Source organism: Hevea brasiliensis, chromosome 6, assembly GCF_030052815.1.
Source record: "Hevea brasiliensis isolate MT/VB/25A 57/8 chromosome 6, ASM3005281v1, whole genome shotgun sequence".
Taxonomy (NCBI): Eukaryota; Viridiplantae; Streptophyta; class Magnoliopsida; order Malpighiales; family Euphorbiaceae; genus Hevea; species Hevea brasiliensis.
The window spans coordinates 3,507,623-3,521,055 of NC_079498.1; the positions used below are offsets into that span (position 1 = coordinate 3,507,623).

Here is a 13,433-nt window from a genome sequence, read left to right on the forward strand (position 1 = left end):
GGTTTTTGAAGAAGGAGAGGCTAGGGTTTGTGAGAGAAGAAGGAGATTTGAGGGGTTTTTAAAGAGAAAGAGGCTTGGAGAGGAAGGGTTTTTTGATTGTGAGGGAGTTTAAGGGAGTGGGATGAATTTAAAAGGTCATTGTGACCTTTCATTTTGAGCGTTTCACACCCCAGAAGTCGTGTCTGCGACATGATACACAGGTCGTGTATTACTACACGGGTCCCAACCTGGAGATTTGTGTAATCTTTTGTCTGAGATTTTTCTTTTCTGTCGAGTTACACAGCCTGTGTAAATTTCTGTCTGAGAATGGCAATGCTAGATGAATTACATAGCTCATGTAAATTTAACTTGGGACCCGTGTAATTCTCTGTCTCCTTCAAATTTAAAGTTTCTCTCTCCATTATCAAAGCACAACCCATGTAATGTTACACGGGGTCAACCCGTGTAAGTTCCTGGGGCTTGTGCATGGGTTTTTTTTTTTTTTTCGAACCCCAAAAGTTTAGACGAGGCGTGTAAAACCAATACACAACCCGTGTAATTTTCTGACTCTCCAATTCTTCCCGTATGAAAATTTTATGCTCACCACTATGCATAAAATGAATGAAAAAGTTAGTAACAGAGCTACTTACCCAGTTTTGTACGGTCTCCTCTTGTGTGGTTTAGACTTAACGTCTCCTCTCTTATGTGCTTTTTGCAAATTTGAGACTTGGGGAGCCTATGAAATAAAGCATGAACAAACAAAAGACAAAAATAAGAGTTGAACTAAAGGAAATTATATAAAATAAAGTAAAAATAAAAATAGAAATTTTGGGTTGCCTCCCAAAGAGTGCTTGTTTATAGTCATTAGCTCGACTCTACCTTCGTTCTATCACGGTCTGTTTGGAGGGTTATTGAAGGTATAGTTGGTTCCCTCCTCTATGGGTTCTCGTTGAAAATATGGTTTCAGCCTTTGCCTGTTCACTTTGAACGCTCCTGAGGTTTCACTCTAGATTTCCACAGCTCCATGCGGGAAGATTTGCATTACCTTAAATGGACCTGACCATCTTGATTCCAACTTCCCTGAAAAAAGTTTTAGTCTAGAGTTGAAGAGGAGGACAAGGTCTCCTTCTCTTATTTCTTTTCTTGCTATGCATCTGTCATGCCATCTTTTGGTCTTGTCTTTGAAGATTTTGGCATTCTCATAAGTATCTTGTTGGATTTCTTCCAACTCATTGAGCTGTAGTAGTCTTTTTTTACCAGCAGCCTTAAGGTCAAAAGTCAAGGTCTGAATCGCCCAATAGGCTTTGTGTTCAAGTTTGACAGGGAGGTGACATGATTTCCCATAAATTAGCCAAAAGGTTGTCATTCCAAGTGAAGTTTTATATGCAGTGCGGTATGCCCACAATGCATCATCTAACTTCATAGACCAATCATTCCTTGAGCGGTTTACTATTTTTTCTAGGATTCATTTCAGCTCCCTATTTGAAATTTCTACTTGACCACTGGTTTGAGGATGATAAGGTGTGACCACCTTGTGAGTCACTCCATACTTTTTCAATAGTGTTTTGAATTGTTGATTGCAGAAGTGACTTCCTCCATCGCTGATTATTGATCGTAGTGTACCAAATCTTGTGAAGATGTTCTTCTTAAGGAACTTTGTGACCACTCTGGCATCGTTGGTTGGTGTGGCTATTACTTCTACCCATTTTGACATATAATCTACACCAACCAAAATATACTTGTTCCAAAAGAAGAGGGGAATGGGCCCATGAAGTCTATCCCCCACACATCAAATAGTTCTACCTCAAGTACCGTGCAGTGGCATTTCATTCCTTCTGGAAATGTTACCTGTTCTTTGGCATTGATCACGAGCTAGCACGAAGGTTTTCACATCCTTAAACAGGTTAGGCCAGTAAAATCTTGCTTGCAAAATTTCAGTTGCTGTTTTTGTGGTGCCAAAGTGTCCCCTATATGGTGATGAATGGCAGTGCTGGAGAATACTCTCTATATCCTCTTCCGATATGCATCGTCTTATTAGCCCGTCATTACATCTCTTGTACAATAGAGGTTCCTTCCATGTATAGTATCACACATCGTGCATAAATTTTTTTCTTTGCTGATAATACATGTTGGGTGGTAAGACCCTGCACACAAGAAAATTCACAAAATCAGCATACCAAGGAACTAGGGATAAGGATAATAATTGCTCATCGAGAAATGAATTATCAATTGGCAAATCCTCAATATCTCCTGTGTATTCCAGTTTCAGCCTGGAGAGATGGTCAGCTACTACATTTTCGGATCCCTTTTTGTCCTTGATTTCAAAGTCAAATTCTTGTAGGAGTAAAATCCATCGAATCAGCCTTGGTTTCGCCTCTTTCTTGTTCAAGAGGTATCGGATGGCAGCACGATCTGTGAATATAATGACTTTTGACCTAATTAAGTAGGATCTGAATTTGTTAATTGCAAACTACTGCTAGGAATTCCTTTTCTATGATAGCATAATTGATTTGTGCATTGTCGAGTGTCTTGCTAGCGTAATAAATGGCGTGGAGCTTTTTATCTTTTCTTTGCTCGAGCACTGCTCCAACTGCATAGTCACTTGCATCGCACATCACCTCAAATGGTAGCTCCCAATTTGGTAGTTGCATAATGGGTGCTGAGATCAAGACTTCTTTTATCCTGTTGAAAGAAACAAGGCAATTTTCATCAAAATCAAAGGGAACATCTTGACTTAATAAATTTGTCAATGGTTTAGCTATTTTGGAAAAATCTTTGATAAATCTTCTGTAGACGCCTGCATGTCCCAAAAAGCTTCGTGCTCCTTTGACTGATATTGGTGGTGACATCTTTTCAATGATCTCAATTTTCGCCTTGTCAACTTCAATCCCTCTTTTTGACATAAGATGACAAAAAACTATGCCTTCTCTTACCATGAAGTGGCATTTTTCTCAATTCAGGACTAGGTTTGATTCTTCACATCTTTGCAACACTTTGGATAGGTTAGCAAAGAAATTATCAAAAGTGGTGCCATAATCAGAAAAATCATCCATAAAAATCTCTATGATATTTTCAATATAATCGGAAAAAATAGCCATCATGCATCTTTGAAAAGTAGTAGGGGCATTACAAAGATCAAAGGGCATTCTCCTATATGTAAATGTTCCGTAAGGGCATGTAAATGTGGTCTTTTCTTGATCTTCTGGGTGAATAGGAATTTGGAAAAATCCCGAATACCCATCTAAATAGCAAAAGTAGGAATGTTTTACTAATCTTTCCAACATTTGGTCTATGAAAGGAAGAGGAAAATGATCTTTTCTGGTGGCACTATTAAATTTTCTATAGTCTATGCATATGCGCTAACTAGTAACTACCCTAGTAGGGATTAGTTTATCGTTTGCATTTTGAATGACAGTTGTCCCATCTTTCTTAAGCACTACATTCACTGGACTAACCCATTTGCTATCAGAGATTGGGTATATAATACCTGCATCTAATAGTTTCAAAATTTCCTTTTTCACCACTTCTTTCATGTTTGGGTTAAGTCTTCTTTGATATTCAATAGTGGGTTTATTGTTTTTGTAATGGCCCGGCCCACTAGTGATATTGTCCGCTCTGGGCCGAAGCCCTCACGATTTTAAATCGCGTCACTAGGAGTTACGAACCACCAATTTATAAACCCAGCATATCTTCTATGTTTTGCCGATGTGGGATTTGCCTAGGGTGTTACAATCCACCCCCCTTATCGGACTCAGCGTCCTTGCTGAGGTTTGCCCCACCATCGCTCAAGGTTGCACGCGGAGCAGCTCTGATACCACAAATGTAATGGCCCGGCCCACTAGTGATATTGTCCGCTCTGGGCTGAAGCCCTAACCGTTTTAAAACGCGTCATTAGGGGTTACGAACCACCAACTTATAAACCCAGCATCTCTCCCGTGTTTTGCCAATGTGAGATTTGCCTAGGGTGTTACAATCCACCCCCCTTATGGGACTCAGCGTCCTCGCTGAGGTTTGCCCCACCATCGCTCAAGGTTGCACGCAGAGTGGCTCTGATACCACAAATGTAATGGCCCGGCCCACTAGTGATATTGTCCACTCTGGGATGAAGCCCTCACGGTTTTAAAACGCGTCACTAGGAGTTACGAACCACCAACTTATAAACCCAGCATCTCTCCCGTGTTTTACCGATGTGGGATTTGCCTAGGGTGTTACAGTTTTCTTCCATAGGTATCCTATGCATGCAAATGGAATGATGAATCCCTTTTAGGTCTTCTATTTTATATCCTATGCTCTTGCTATGTGTCCTAAGCACCCTTAACAATTTTTTCTCTTTAATTTCAGATAGACTGTTATTAATAATAATAGGATATTCAGAATTTGAGTCTAGGAATGCATACCTTAGAGTAGAGGGAAGAGGTTTGAGTTTTACCTATTCAGTATTTTTCTCCGGTTTGCTTTTGGTTTGTTTCTCCTTCAGCTCCTCTACCATGAAAGCTTGAACCAAGGGTAGGAGTGGATGTGTTGCTAAATGTTGTGCATAGGCTGCTATTTCTGTGTTCTCATTATTTGCCATGTGGTTGTGCACAATGCATGCTTCAAGAGGATCTTCAGGATGGGCCTTATGAAATTCCTCCTCAACTTACTTATCAACTATGTCAACCCTAAGGCATTCATCATATTCGAATTTGTGTTGCATTGTGTCAAACAAGTTGAATTCCACTTCTTCATCGCCTACTTTGAGAGTCAACCGCCAGTTTTTAACGTCTATGATTGCTCCGGTGGTTGCCAAGAAAGGTCTTCCCAAGATCATAGGAATTTGAATATCCTCTTCCATCTCAAGGATAACAAAATCAACTGGAATGAAGAATTTGCCCACCTTAATAGAAATGTTCTCAAGTAGTCCCACAGGATATTTAACAGACCGATCAGCCAATTACAATGAAATTATTGTGGGTTTCAGTTCTCCGACTTTTAGCTTTTGGCATATTGATAGAGGCATTAAACTCACACTTGCCCCAAGATCGCAGAGAGCCTTGTCTATCTTCTTATCGCCAATGAGACAAGGTATGAAGAAGCTTCCTAGATCTTTCAGCTTCAGAGGCAGTTTGTTTTGTAGTATGGCACTGCATTCCTCTATTAGAGCAACAGTCTCATAGTCTTCCAGCTTTCTTTTCTTTGACAGAATTTCCTTAAGGAATTTGGTGTAGGATGGCATCTAAGAGAGTGCTTCAGTGAAGGGAATGTTTATATAAAGTTTCTGTAAAACTTCTAAAAACTTCCTAAACTGCTTTTCCAATTTGGCTTTTTGGAATCTCTGAGGAAAAGGTAGGGGAGGCTGATATGGCTTTGGTAGCTTCTTTTTCTTCCTTGTTTCCTCCTCCTGATCCTTCTTGGCTTCTTCCTCTTTCCTCTCTGCTTGGCTTTTAGATTTTTCAGAAGTTTCCTCTGTTGCTTCTTCCTCTGACTGTTCTAAAATTCTTCCACTTCTTAATGTAACTGCCTTACAATTGGGTTCATCTCTGGTTGACTAGGCAATTTACCAACAGTCTTACTTGAAGAGGTTGCTTACTGAGCAATTTGATTTTCAAGCATCTTATTGCGGGTGGCAAATTGGTCCATCCTGGAAGCTAGCTGTTTGATCATTTCATTTTGCTATTGATGGGCTGCTAGGAAGCTTTCCATCATGGATTCCATAGTTGACCTTGATTTAGGCTGTTGATTCTGAGGGAGTGGCGGTGGCTGTGTAGGGTTTTATCACTTGTTCTGAAATCCAGGAGGTACCGATGGTCTGTACCCTTGCTGTTTGTTTGTTAGCTAATTCTGAGAATTTAACCATGAGAAATTTGGATGGTTCCTCCATCCAGGGTTGTATGTATTTGAATATAGGTTGTGGGGCTATCTCTAGTTGAAGTTCTCTCCATTATTTATATAGTTCATCTATTCTGTGGGGAGTTCATTGAAGCTGTTATACTCTAAACCTATGCATCCTCCTCCATAGCTGTCATCATGTTGACTGTTTGTCCCTATAGCATTGGCCTGTATTTTATCAAGCCTCTTTGTGAGCTGGTCAAATTGAGCATTTATCATACTTAGGGCATCCATTTCTAGGATTCCCGTTGTTCTCCTTGTATTTCCCCTTTCATTTGACCACTTGTAGTTGTGATATGCGACCCTCTCCAGAAGTTCAAGTGCTTAATCCACTGTTTTCTCTATTAGGTCACCTTCTACTGCTGAATCTACTGTGCTCCTTGTAGAAGCCAGTAGCCCATTATAGAAATTCTAAACCAGGAGCCAATCTTCTATGCAATGGTGTGGGCATTCTCTCTGTAGGTCCTTATATCTCTCCCATGCATCATAGAGTGATTCACCTTCCCTTTGCCTAAAGGTGTTGAGTTCAACTCTCAACTTTGCAGTCTTTGCAGGTGGGAAGTATCTTGCTAAAAAAGCTTGTGAGAGGTCTTCCCAAGTAGTGAATGTTCCAGCTGGTTGAGAAAGTAACCACTTCCTTACTCTATCTCAAAGGGAACATGGAAATGATTTGAGTCTTATGGCTTGATCAGAGACCCCATTCATCTTGAATGTGTCACAAAGGGCAAGAAAGCACTGAAAGTGGTAGTGCAGATCCTCTGTTGGTGAACCCCCAAACTGGGTCTGTTGGATCATCTGGAGCCATGCCGGTTTTAGTTCAAAATTAGTGGCATCTACTATGGATCTTGTAACACTAGGTTGGAATCCTTGTATGGAGGGAACTCCATAGTCCTTCAAGAGTCTCGGCCTGTTGTTATTGTTGGCCATATTTGGAATTTCTGGATTTCCTTGATCTTGTCCTTCATGTTTTCTCTCCCTCCTGATAGTTCTTAGAGTTCTGTCTATCTCTGGGTCCAAATCAAAGACTTCTTCCTCTGGTCTTGTTCTGGTCATGTACGAAACCAATCACCTGATAAAGAATAAGAGAATAAAACAATGTAAACAAAATTAAACAATAAATGAAAATGCCTAAATCAGCTAAATTATTTATCACCTAATATTACTAAAATTAAATTTCCTGGCAACGGCGTCAAAAACTTGTTTGCTGGTTTTTCAAACATCGCAAGTGCCCGGATCGCTAACAAGTAATAAAGTGATGAGTGAAGTATCGTTCCCACTAGGAATTTAATTAGCAAGTACCAAGCTACACGACAATTTTGACTGTTTAGGCTACCGAATATAGATGGAGAATGAGTTAAATCTATTTTAGATGCTGAAAGTAATTTTTAAATTAAACTATTTATAAAAGCAATTCTAGAATTAAGATTTCACACTGCAACCTTACTATGAATTTTAATCTTATCTATTCATTGAATTAAGAATAGTTACTTTGATGGAAATTAATCCTAGGAAATCCTAAGTCTTCTCTCAAGGCACTTAACGTGTATTTTAATTAACTTAAACCCTACTTTCGTGGTAATTAAATTAATTAAAACCCCTTAAGATCTATGATTAATTTTGAAACTCCACAAAGGTCATCAGCCTATTTCCTAGGTTCAAGATCTTAATTTTCTAATATTAATCTTCACCTTTCAGTCCTTCAATTAATATCTACAATCAATACTAAGTGGGTACCAACACATAGCATGCATTAAGATCACAAGAAATTGAATCAAAGAGCTAAACTCAAATCCAATAAATAAAACTCAATATTTATCTATAATAACAATTGCAAGTGCTACTCTCCTAATTCTAGAATAAAGGAATTACTTACTCATGGTGAGTTTAACAAACATAAAGAAAATAAAATAAAAGAACATAAAGAGTCCGCTTAGAAAAATAGAACAGAAGAACCGAAGAGGAATGACTGCAGTCTTAATCCTTGTGGGACTTCGGCTGAGGATTTCTCTTATGTGCTGGTGTTTTACTTTTCAAGACGACTATGGACAATGCAAGTATGAAAAGTGAAAACCCTTTCTATAACTCTCCAAAAAGCTTCTGCACAAGGGTTGAACTAAAAAAGCTCTCTCTCTGCTGTCATGTTCTACTTCTATTTATAATAGCTGGTCTAGGGTTAGGTCTTTAGAATCCCAAAAGCATTAGGAGTCTGTTTGGAGTGTGTAAACAAGAGCTGAAATTCGAATTAGGAAACTGGCTGCCGTATGGTACACGGCCCGTGTGTCACTACACGGCCTAGAGCCTTGTAACTTACTAGAGCTGAATGGTTGCATCTTGCATTGGCACAGGAGTTTACACGAGTCTGCGCTAGTCACACGAGTCTAGTTACACAACTCGTGTTCTTCTGTTCTTAGAAAATTCTTCAAGCCTGTACCCGACAGAGATTTACACGGGTCTCCATGGCTTACACAGGTCTGATTACACGACCCGTGTACTTTTGCTTCATCTTTGGCTCTCTGGCTTTCTTTTGGCAGTAGGTTACACGGGTTTGTGGCTTTGCTTACACGACCTGTGTAATGTGTATCAGTAGCTTTTCTCAATCCTTTGGCCTTTCCAGGTTTCCTTCCGCACTCCTTTGCCTTGGGACTTCACCCAAACACCTAAAATGATGCAGAAAACATGAAATTTAGAGCTTGGCAATGGAATTTACAGAAGTTAATGAAATTAACGGTTATGCATGAGATTACCATTCTAAATGCTATGAAATATTATACAATTGTACTTAAAAATATCTATATAATACAAGTGTATCAATTGGTAACTCATCTTCAAGGGCTTTTTCTTTATTTGATTGAAGCTCCATTTCTTCTGTAGATTTAAATTCCCACGAATCATTGTCATAGCTTAACCCATTATCCCCACCTTGATTATTTAGTTCCTCCTTATAAAGTCCATTCATCATCTTGATTGATAGCTCATTTTTCTTCATTGATGTCTCAAGATCATCCAATTTAGCTACCATCTCTTTAAGTTTCATTCCTTGGTCTTTTTGAATCTTCAATAATTGGTTAAAGAGATTTTCAAATTTATCTTCTGCCTCTTAATGTCCTACTCTCTTCTCTTCTTCAAACTCAAATGGTTGGTGTGAAATATTGGGTTGGTTATCGTATGGGGCATATTGGTGACTCCAGCCCTGCAGTGAAGGGTCTCAATGCCAATGGTAATCAAAATTTGCCATGTCATTCAATAAATGAATGACATCCTCATGACCTCTTTGAAGAACATGATCACTAGTTGCCCAAGCTCCATAATCTACCCAATTTCTTGTCGCTTCATCCAAACCATCGTAGAAACAAAGAATTAGAGACTGATTTGAAAGATTGTGGTTGGAAAATCTCTCTACCATATCATTAAATTTTCCCCAAGCAGCATAAAAGGGCTTCAAGTGCAGTTGAACAAAATTTGTGAAGACTTGTACATGAAACATTTCAAAATACCTCACAAGATAAGCAAATGGAAACAAAATTAGAAATATAAAAGAAAATTTTCAAAAAGAAAAACACAAAGTAAAGTAATAATAAAAGAAAATTAAAAAGAAAATGTGTAAATTAATCAAACAACCAAATCATCTAATATCAAACAATAATTCCCCGGCAACCTAGCCAAAAACTTGATGGCGTGTGTTCGCAAGTATACAGGCCGTATCAAGTAATAAAGTGATAAGTAAATTATCGTTCCCACGAGAAATTGTGTTGGAGTACTAGACTATGGTTGTTTTGATTATTTAGACTAATGGCAATTTATAAGAACTAAATTTACTAAATGCAGCAATTTAAATAGAAAATAAAGAAAATAGGCAATCGGTAATGTAAATAAAGTCTTAATCTAAGTAAAAATTAAGTAAATTAATAATGGGCAAGCAAAAATAAAGAGCAATTGATACTAAAAGTGATTCTAGAATTGGAGTTTATGAATTAAATCTATTGAGATTTGTCTTGGGTCATCCAATTTTAAAAGAAAATAGAGTTTGAAAGTGATTGATTCTAAAATCCTTTAATATCTTTTTCAAGCAAACTAAAGAGTATTTTAAGAAAACCAAACCTACTTTCGTACGATATTTGATTAACTTAAAACCCATTAAGTTTTGTAACCGATCAATGAATCCTCTTAAAACCCTAATTTATTTCTAAATCTAGGTGATTTCAAGTTCTAATCCTTGATTATCTACCAATGATTTTCACCTTTCGGTCCTTCAATCAAAGATTAAAAACTAAACCCAATGGGATCCAACGTTAGGTAAGTCACAAAGCACACAAGGAAAAGAATCAAAACTCATATTTATATAAATCTAGATAAAACCCAATCCAAATCCACAAATAAATTCAAAACATTATAACTCAACTCTGAAATCTTAGAAAAACTATTCTATCATGATAAAATTTACAAGAGGAAATGATAAAACTAACAAAAGAAACATAAAAATAGACTAAGAATAGAAAAACCCAGGGGAAGGAGAGTCCAAAACTAGGAAAAACTGCAGGTGGATATCACTTGGCAGCAGTTCTCCAGAAGAAATAGTGTGCTCCTTCTCCTTCTTATTCTTTTCTTGTGTTTTTGTTCGTTGTTCTCCCTTTCTCCTCACTTCTTCTTGTGGTAAAAACTAGAAAATGATGCTTTTATATGGCCCAAAAAGTTGCCCTAAAAATGGATAAGAGCCAAAGAGTGAATAGGAAATGAGGTGTAAAAATATCCAGGTCAATAAAGCTGTTCACGTTCTGAGCAATTTGCTTAGGGTACTGCTTACCCTAAGCAATATCTTCAGCAATTTTCGGCCTCTGCATGCACTGTCTGCTTAAGGTTAGGTAGACCCTCAGCAAATCTCGGCAGGTTTGGGATAAAATGAATTTTTCTGCTCATATTTGTCTTTCAGCTTGATCTGAGTTGCACCTTAAGTACTGCTGCTTACCTTAAGCAGGATCTCAAGCAGGACCCTAGGCAAATCTCCACAAGTTTGTGGATGAAAACTTGAATGTATTGGATTTAAGCTGTGCTTGATTTGCGACTTGCCCTAGACTTAAGGTTAAGCAATATGGTATGCCCTGAGCAACATCATAAGCAAAATCTCAAGCAAATTTCGACCAACTTAATCTTCGAAGGCTTGATTTTTTTTACTTTTCTCCATGCTTAAGGGACTCCAAATTTCTTCAAATCACTTCCTAATGCACTCATTGACCCTCAATTTGCCACAAAAACTTATTAAAAACAATAAAATTACAAAAATCAAATATAAAGTAACTAAAGTTAACAAATAAGATAAAGCTAAAAACATAAAATATACTAAAATATAAGGCCAAAATGAATGCAAAACTACCCTAAAATGCCTATATGAAATGGATGCAATATTGATGGAGTAGGTAGATTGCTCCAATCTTTAATTTTATATTTATTTTCTTTTTATGAATCCCATCAAATAATTTTTAAATTTATATCTCTTAGATAAGGGATTTGCACGTCTAAAACAGTTTTCTCCAAAAAAAAAAAATAATTCACCAACAAATATACATAAAAACTCTTGAACAAAGAAAAATATCTTCATTAAAGGAGAAAACCACAATAAAATCCCACAAAAATAGGTAGCAAATACACCCAGAATCTGCTAACATATTAATTCAAAATTTATCAACAATAATAAATCTAATGAGATATATATAAACATAATTTGTTCTAAACAGACATATATTTAAGAGTTATTAAAAAAATTAATAGAAAAGGAAACAAGAGATTTGCCACAGTGAAAACACTCATCGGCGACCACCAAAAAAAAATAAAAGAAAAAGAGAAAAAAAAGAGAAATAAAGAGAAAGAAGGGAGGGAGAAGGCAAAGTCTCCCTCTGAAAACAAGACTCTAATACTATGTTAATAAAATGAATGACGCTAACTTCAACTTAAAAAATATCTTTTATAAGTCTTGGTGTCCATTTTATTAACACATTGATTCCCATTAAATATGAATTTATCCATTAAGCCACAACTAATAATTTTAAATAATTTCGCGGATCAATTAACTAAATTTGGGAGGAATCGCGAGGATGAGTTTGTGCCATTTCTTTGATTTCCACTGCTCTGTTGTTGTCTTTCAATTTGTAAGCAGTTGTAAAGGGTTTGTGAAGAGTTTTTTTTTATCATCCATTGCCTTTATATTATTATTATTATTATTATTATTATTATTATTATAAATGAAAAAATAGAGTTTTTCGAGTATAATGATCATAGCCCCCTTGGATCTGAGATCTGAGGTCACCGGTTAATATCCTCGATTTAACTGAACTCCATAGAAAGGGACCTACCACCTAACCTGAGGTAGTACTTAATAAGACGAACTATTGAACAACCTGCCGCTACCTCTTATTACACTCCTAAGTAGAAATAATATTTAGTCATCGGTGCGGGGAGTCGAATCAGGGTGGGACAAGGTCATCTCCTTTAGTAGGGGTAAGGAACTGTTGGCATTGGGTTTAGCCTCAGATTATTTTTTTGAGAATTTACAATTTGGTCTCTAAATTTTACCTTGTATTATATTTTAATTCTTAAATTTTAAAAAATTAATTATTTAGTCATTGAGTTTTATACCATACTATTTTTTAGTTCTTAAATTTTGAAAAATTAATTATTTTCCTTTAATTTTAATATATAGAACATTTAGTCCTTATAATTTTAACATTTATAATAATTGAATCCATTGTTAGAATGATGGAATTGTTCTATATATTAAAAATATAAAGATTAAAGTGTAATATAATATAAAATTTAAAAATTAAATAATTATTTCTCAAAATCTAGGAATTAAAGTAATATATAGTGTAAAATTTAAAGACTAAATAATTAATTTTTTAAAATTTAATGATTAAAATGTAATATGAAATAAAATTCAAAGATCAAATTATAAAATTACTTTTTATTTTATCTCTTCTATTTTTCTATATTTATCAATAAAGTAATTTTCGTTGCTAATTATATATATATATATATATATATATATATATATATATATATATATATATATATATATATATAGCTTCAAACAAAAATAATCAAATTCTTAATGGGTAATTATTATTATTATTATTATTTTAATTAAACCTTTCAATCAGAACTAAGAATCGAAGGCCACGAGGAAGAATTGATTTTGTTTGTCAGTGACAAAAACGAGACTTTGAAACTTTTTATGTATTTTTCTCGAAAGTGTTCATTGCGTGTTATGACTGGCCAACTTTTATTGGGAACGTTCAGAAAGTTATATATATATATATATATATATATATTTTACTTTAATTTAAGATATTTTTTATAATTTTTAATAATAAGTCTCGTAACACAATTAATGATTTAAATTTTTTAATATCATAATTTATAATTTCGTATAAAATTTTAAAAATTATATATATATATATATATATATATATATATATATATATATTGGAGAGTTGTTGAATATTGTAAAAAAAAAATTAGTATAAATACATTAGTATCATGGGGCTTCAATCCCTTGATGTGCCCAAACACAAGAAAATGTCTGGATTTTTTTATGT

General features: G+C 35.7%; 1 protein-coding gene and 1 non-coding gene across 2 annotated transcripts; one reads left to right on the forward strand and one right to left on the reverse strand.

The window, feature by feature from the left end:
- Positions 1-4,618: 4,618 nt before the first annotated feature.
- Positions 4,619-6,900, reverse strand: LOC131180936 (uncharacterized). The gene is made up of 2 exons (XM_058149249.1): positions 6,567-6,900; positions 4,619-4,833 (listed from the first exon to the last, which is right to left on the reverse strand). Exons 1-2 carry the CDS (start codon positions 6,898-6,900, stop codon positions 4,619-4,621), a joined length of 549 nt encoding a protein of 182 aa, XP_058005232.1.
- On the forward strand, positions 6,281-6,387 carry LOC131181197 (small nucleolar RNA R71). The gene has a single exon (XR_009149825.1). It is a non-coding gene; the product is annotated as a small nucleolar RNA R71 (small nucleolar RNA).
- Positions 6,901-13,433: the final 6,533 nt, after the last annotated feature.

Bases quoted from the DNA above. Each gene is read 5' to 3' on its own strand.
- LOC131180936 (XM_058149249.1), bottom strand. From the start codon at position 6,900: ATGACCAGAACAAGACCAGAGGAAGAAGTCTTTGATTTGGACCCAGAG. The intron at 4,834-6,566 runs GTGACACATTCA...TCTTCATTCCAG, and splicing joins TCAGTGCTTTCTTGCCCTTT to TTGATTTTGTTATCCTTGAG.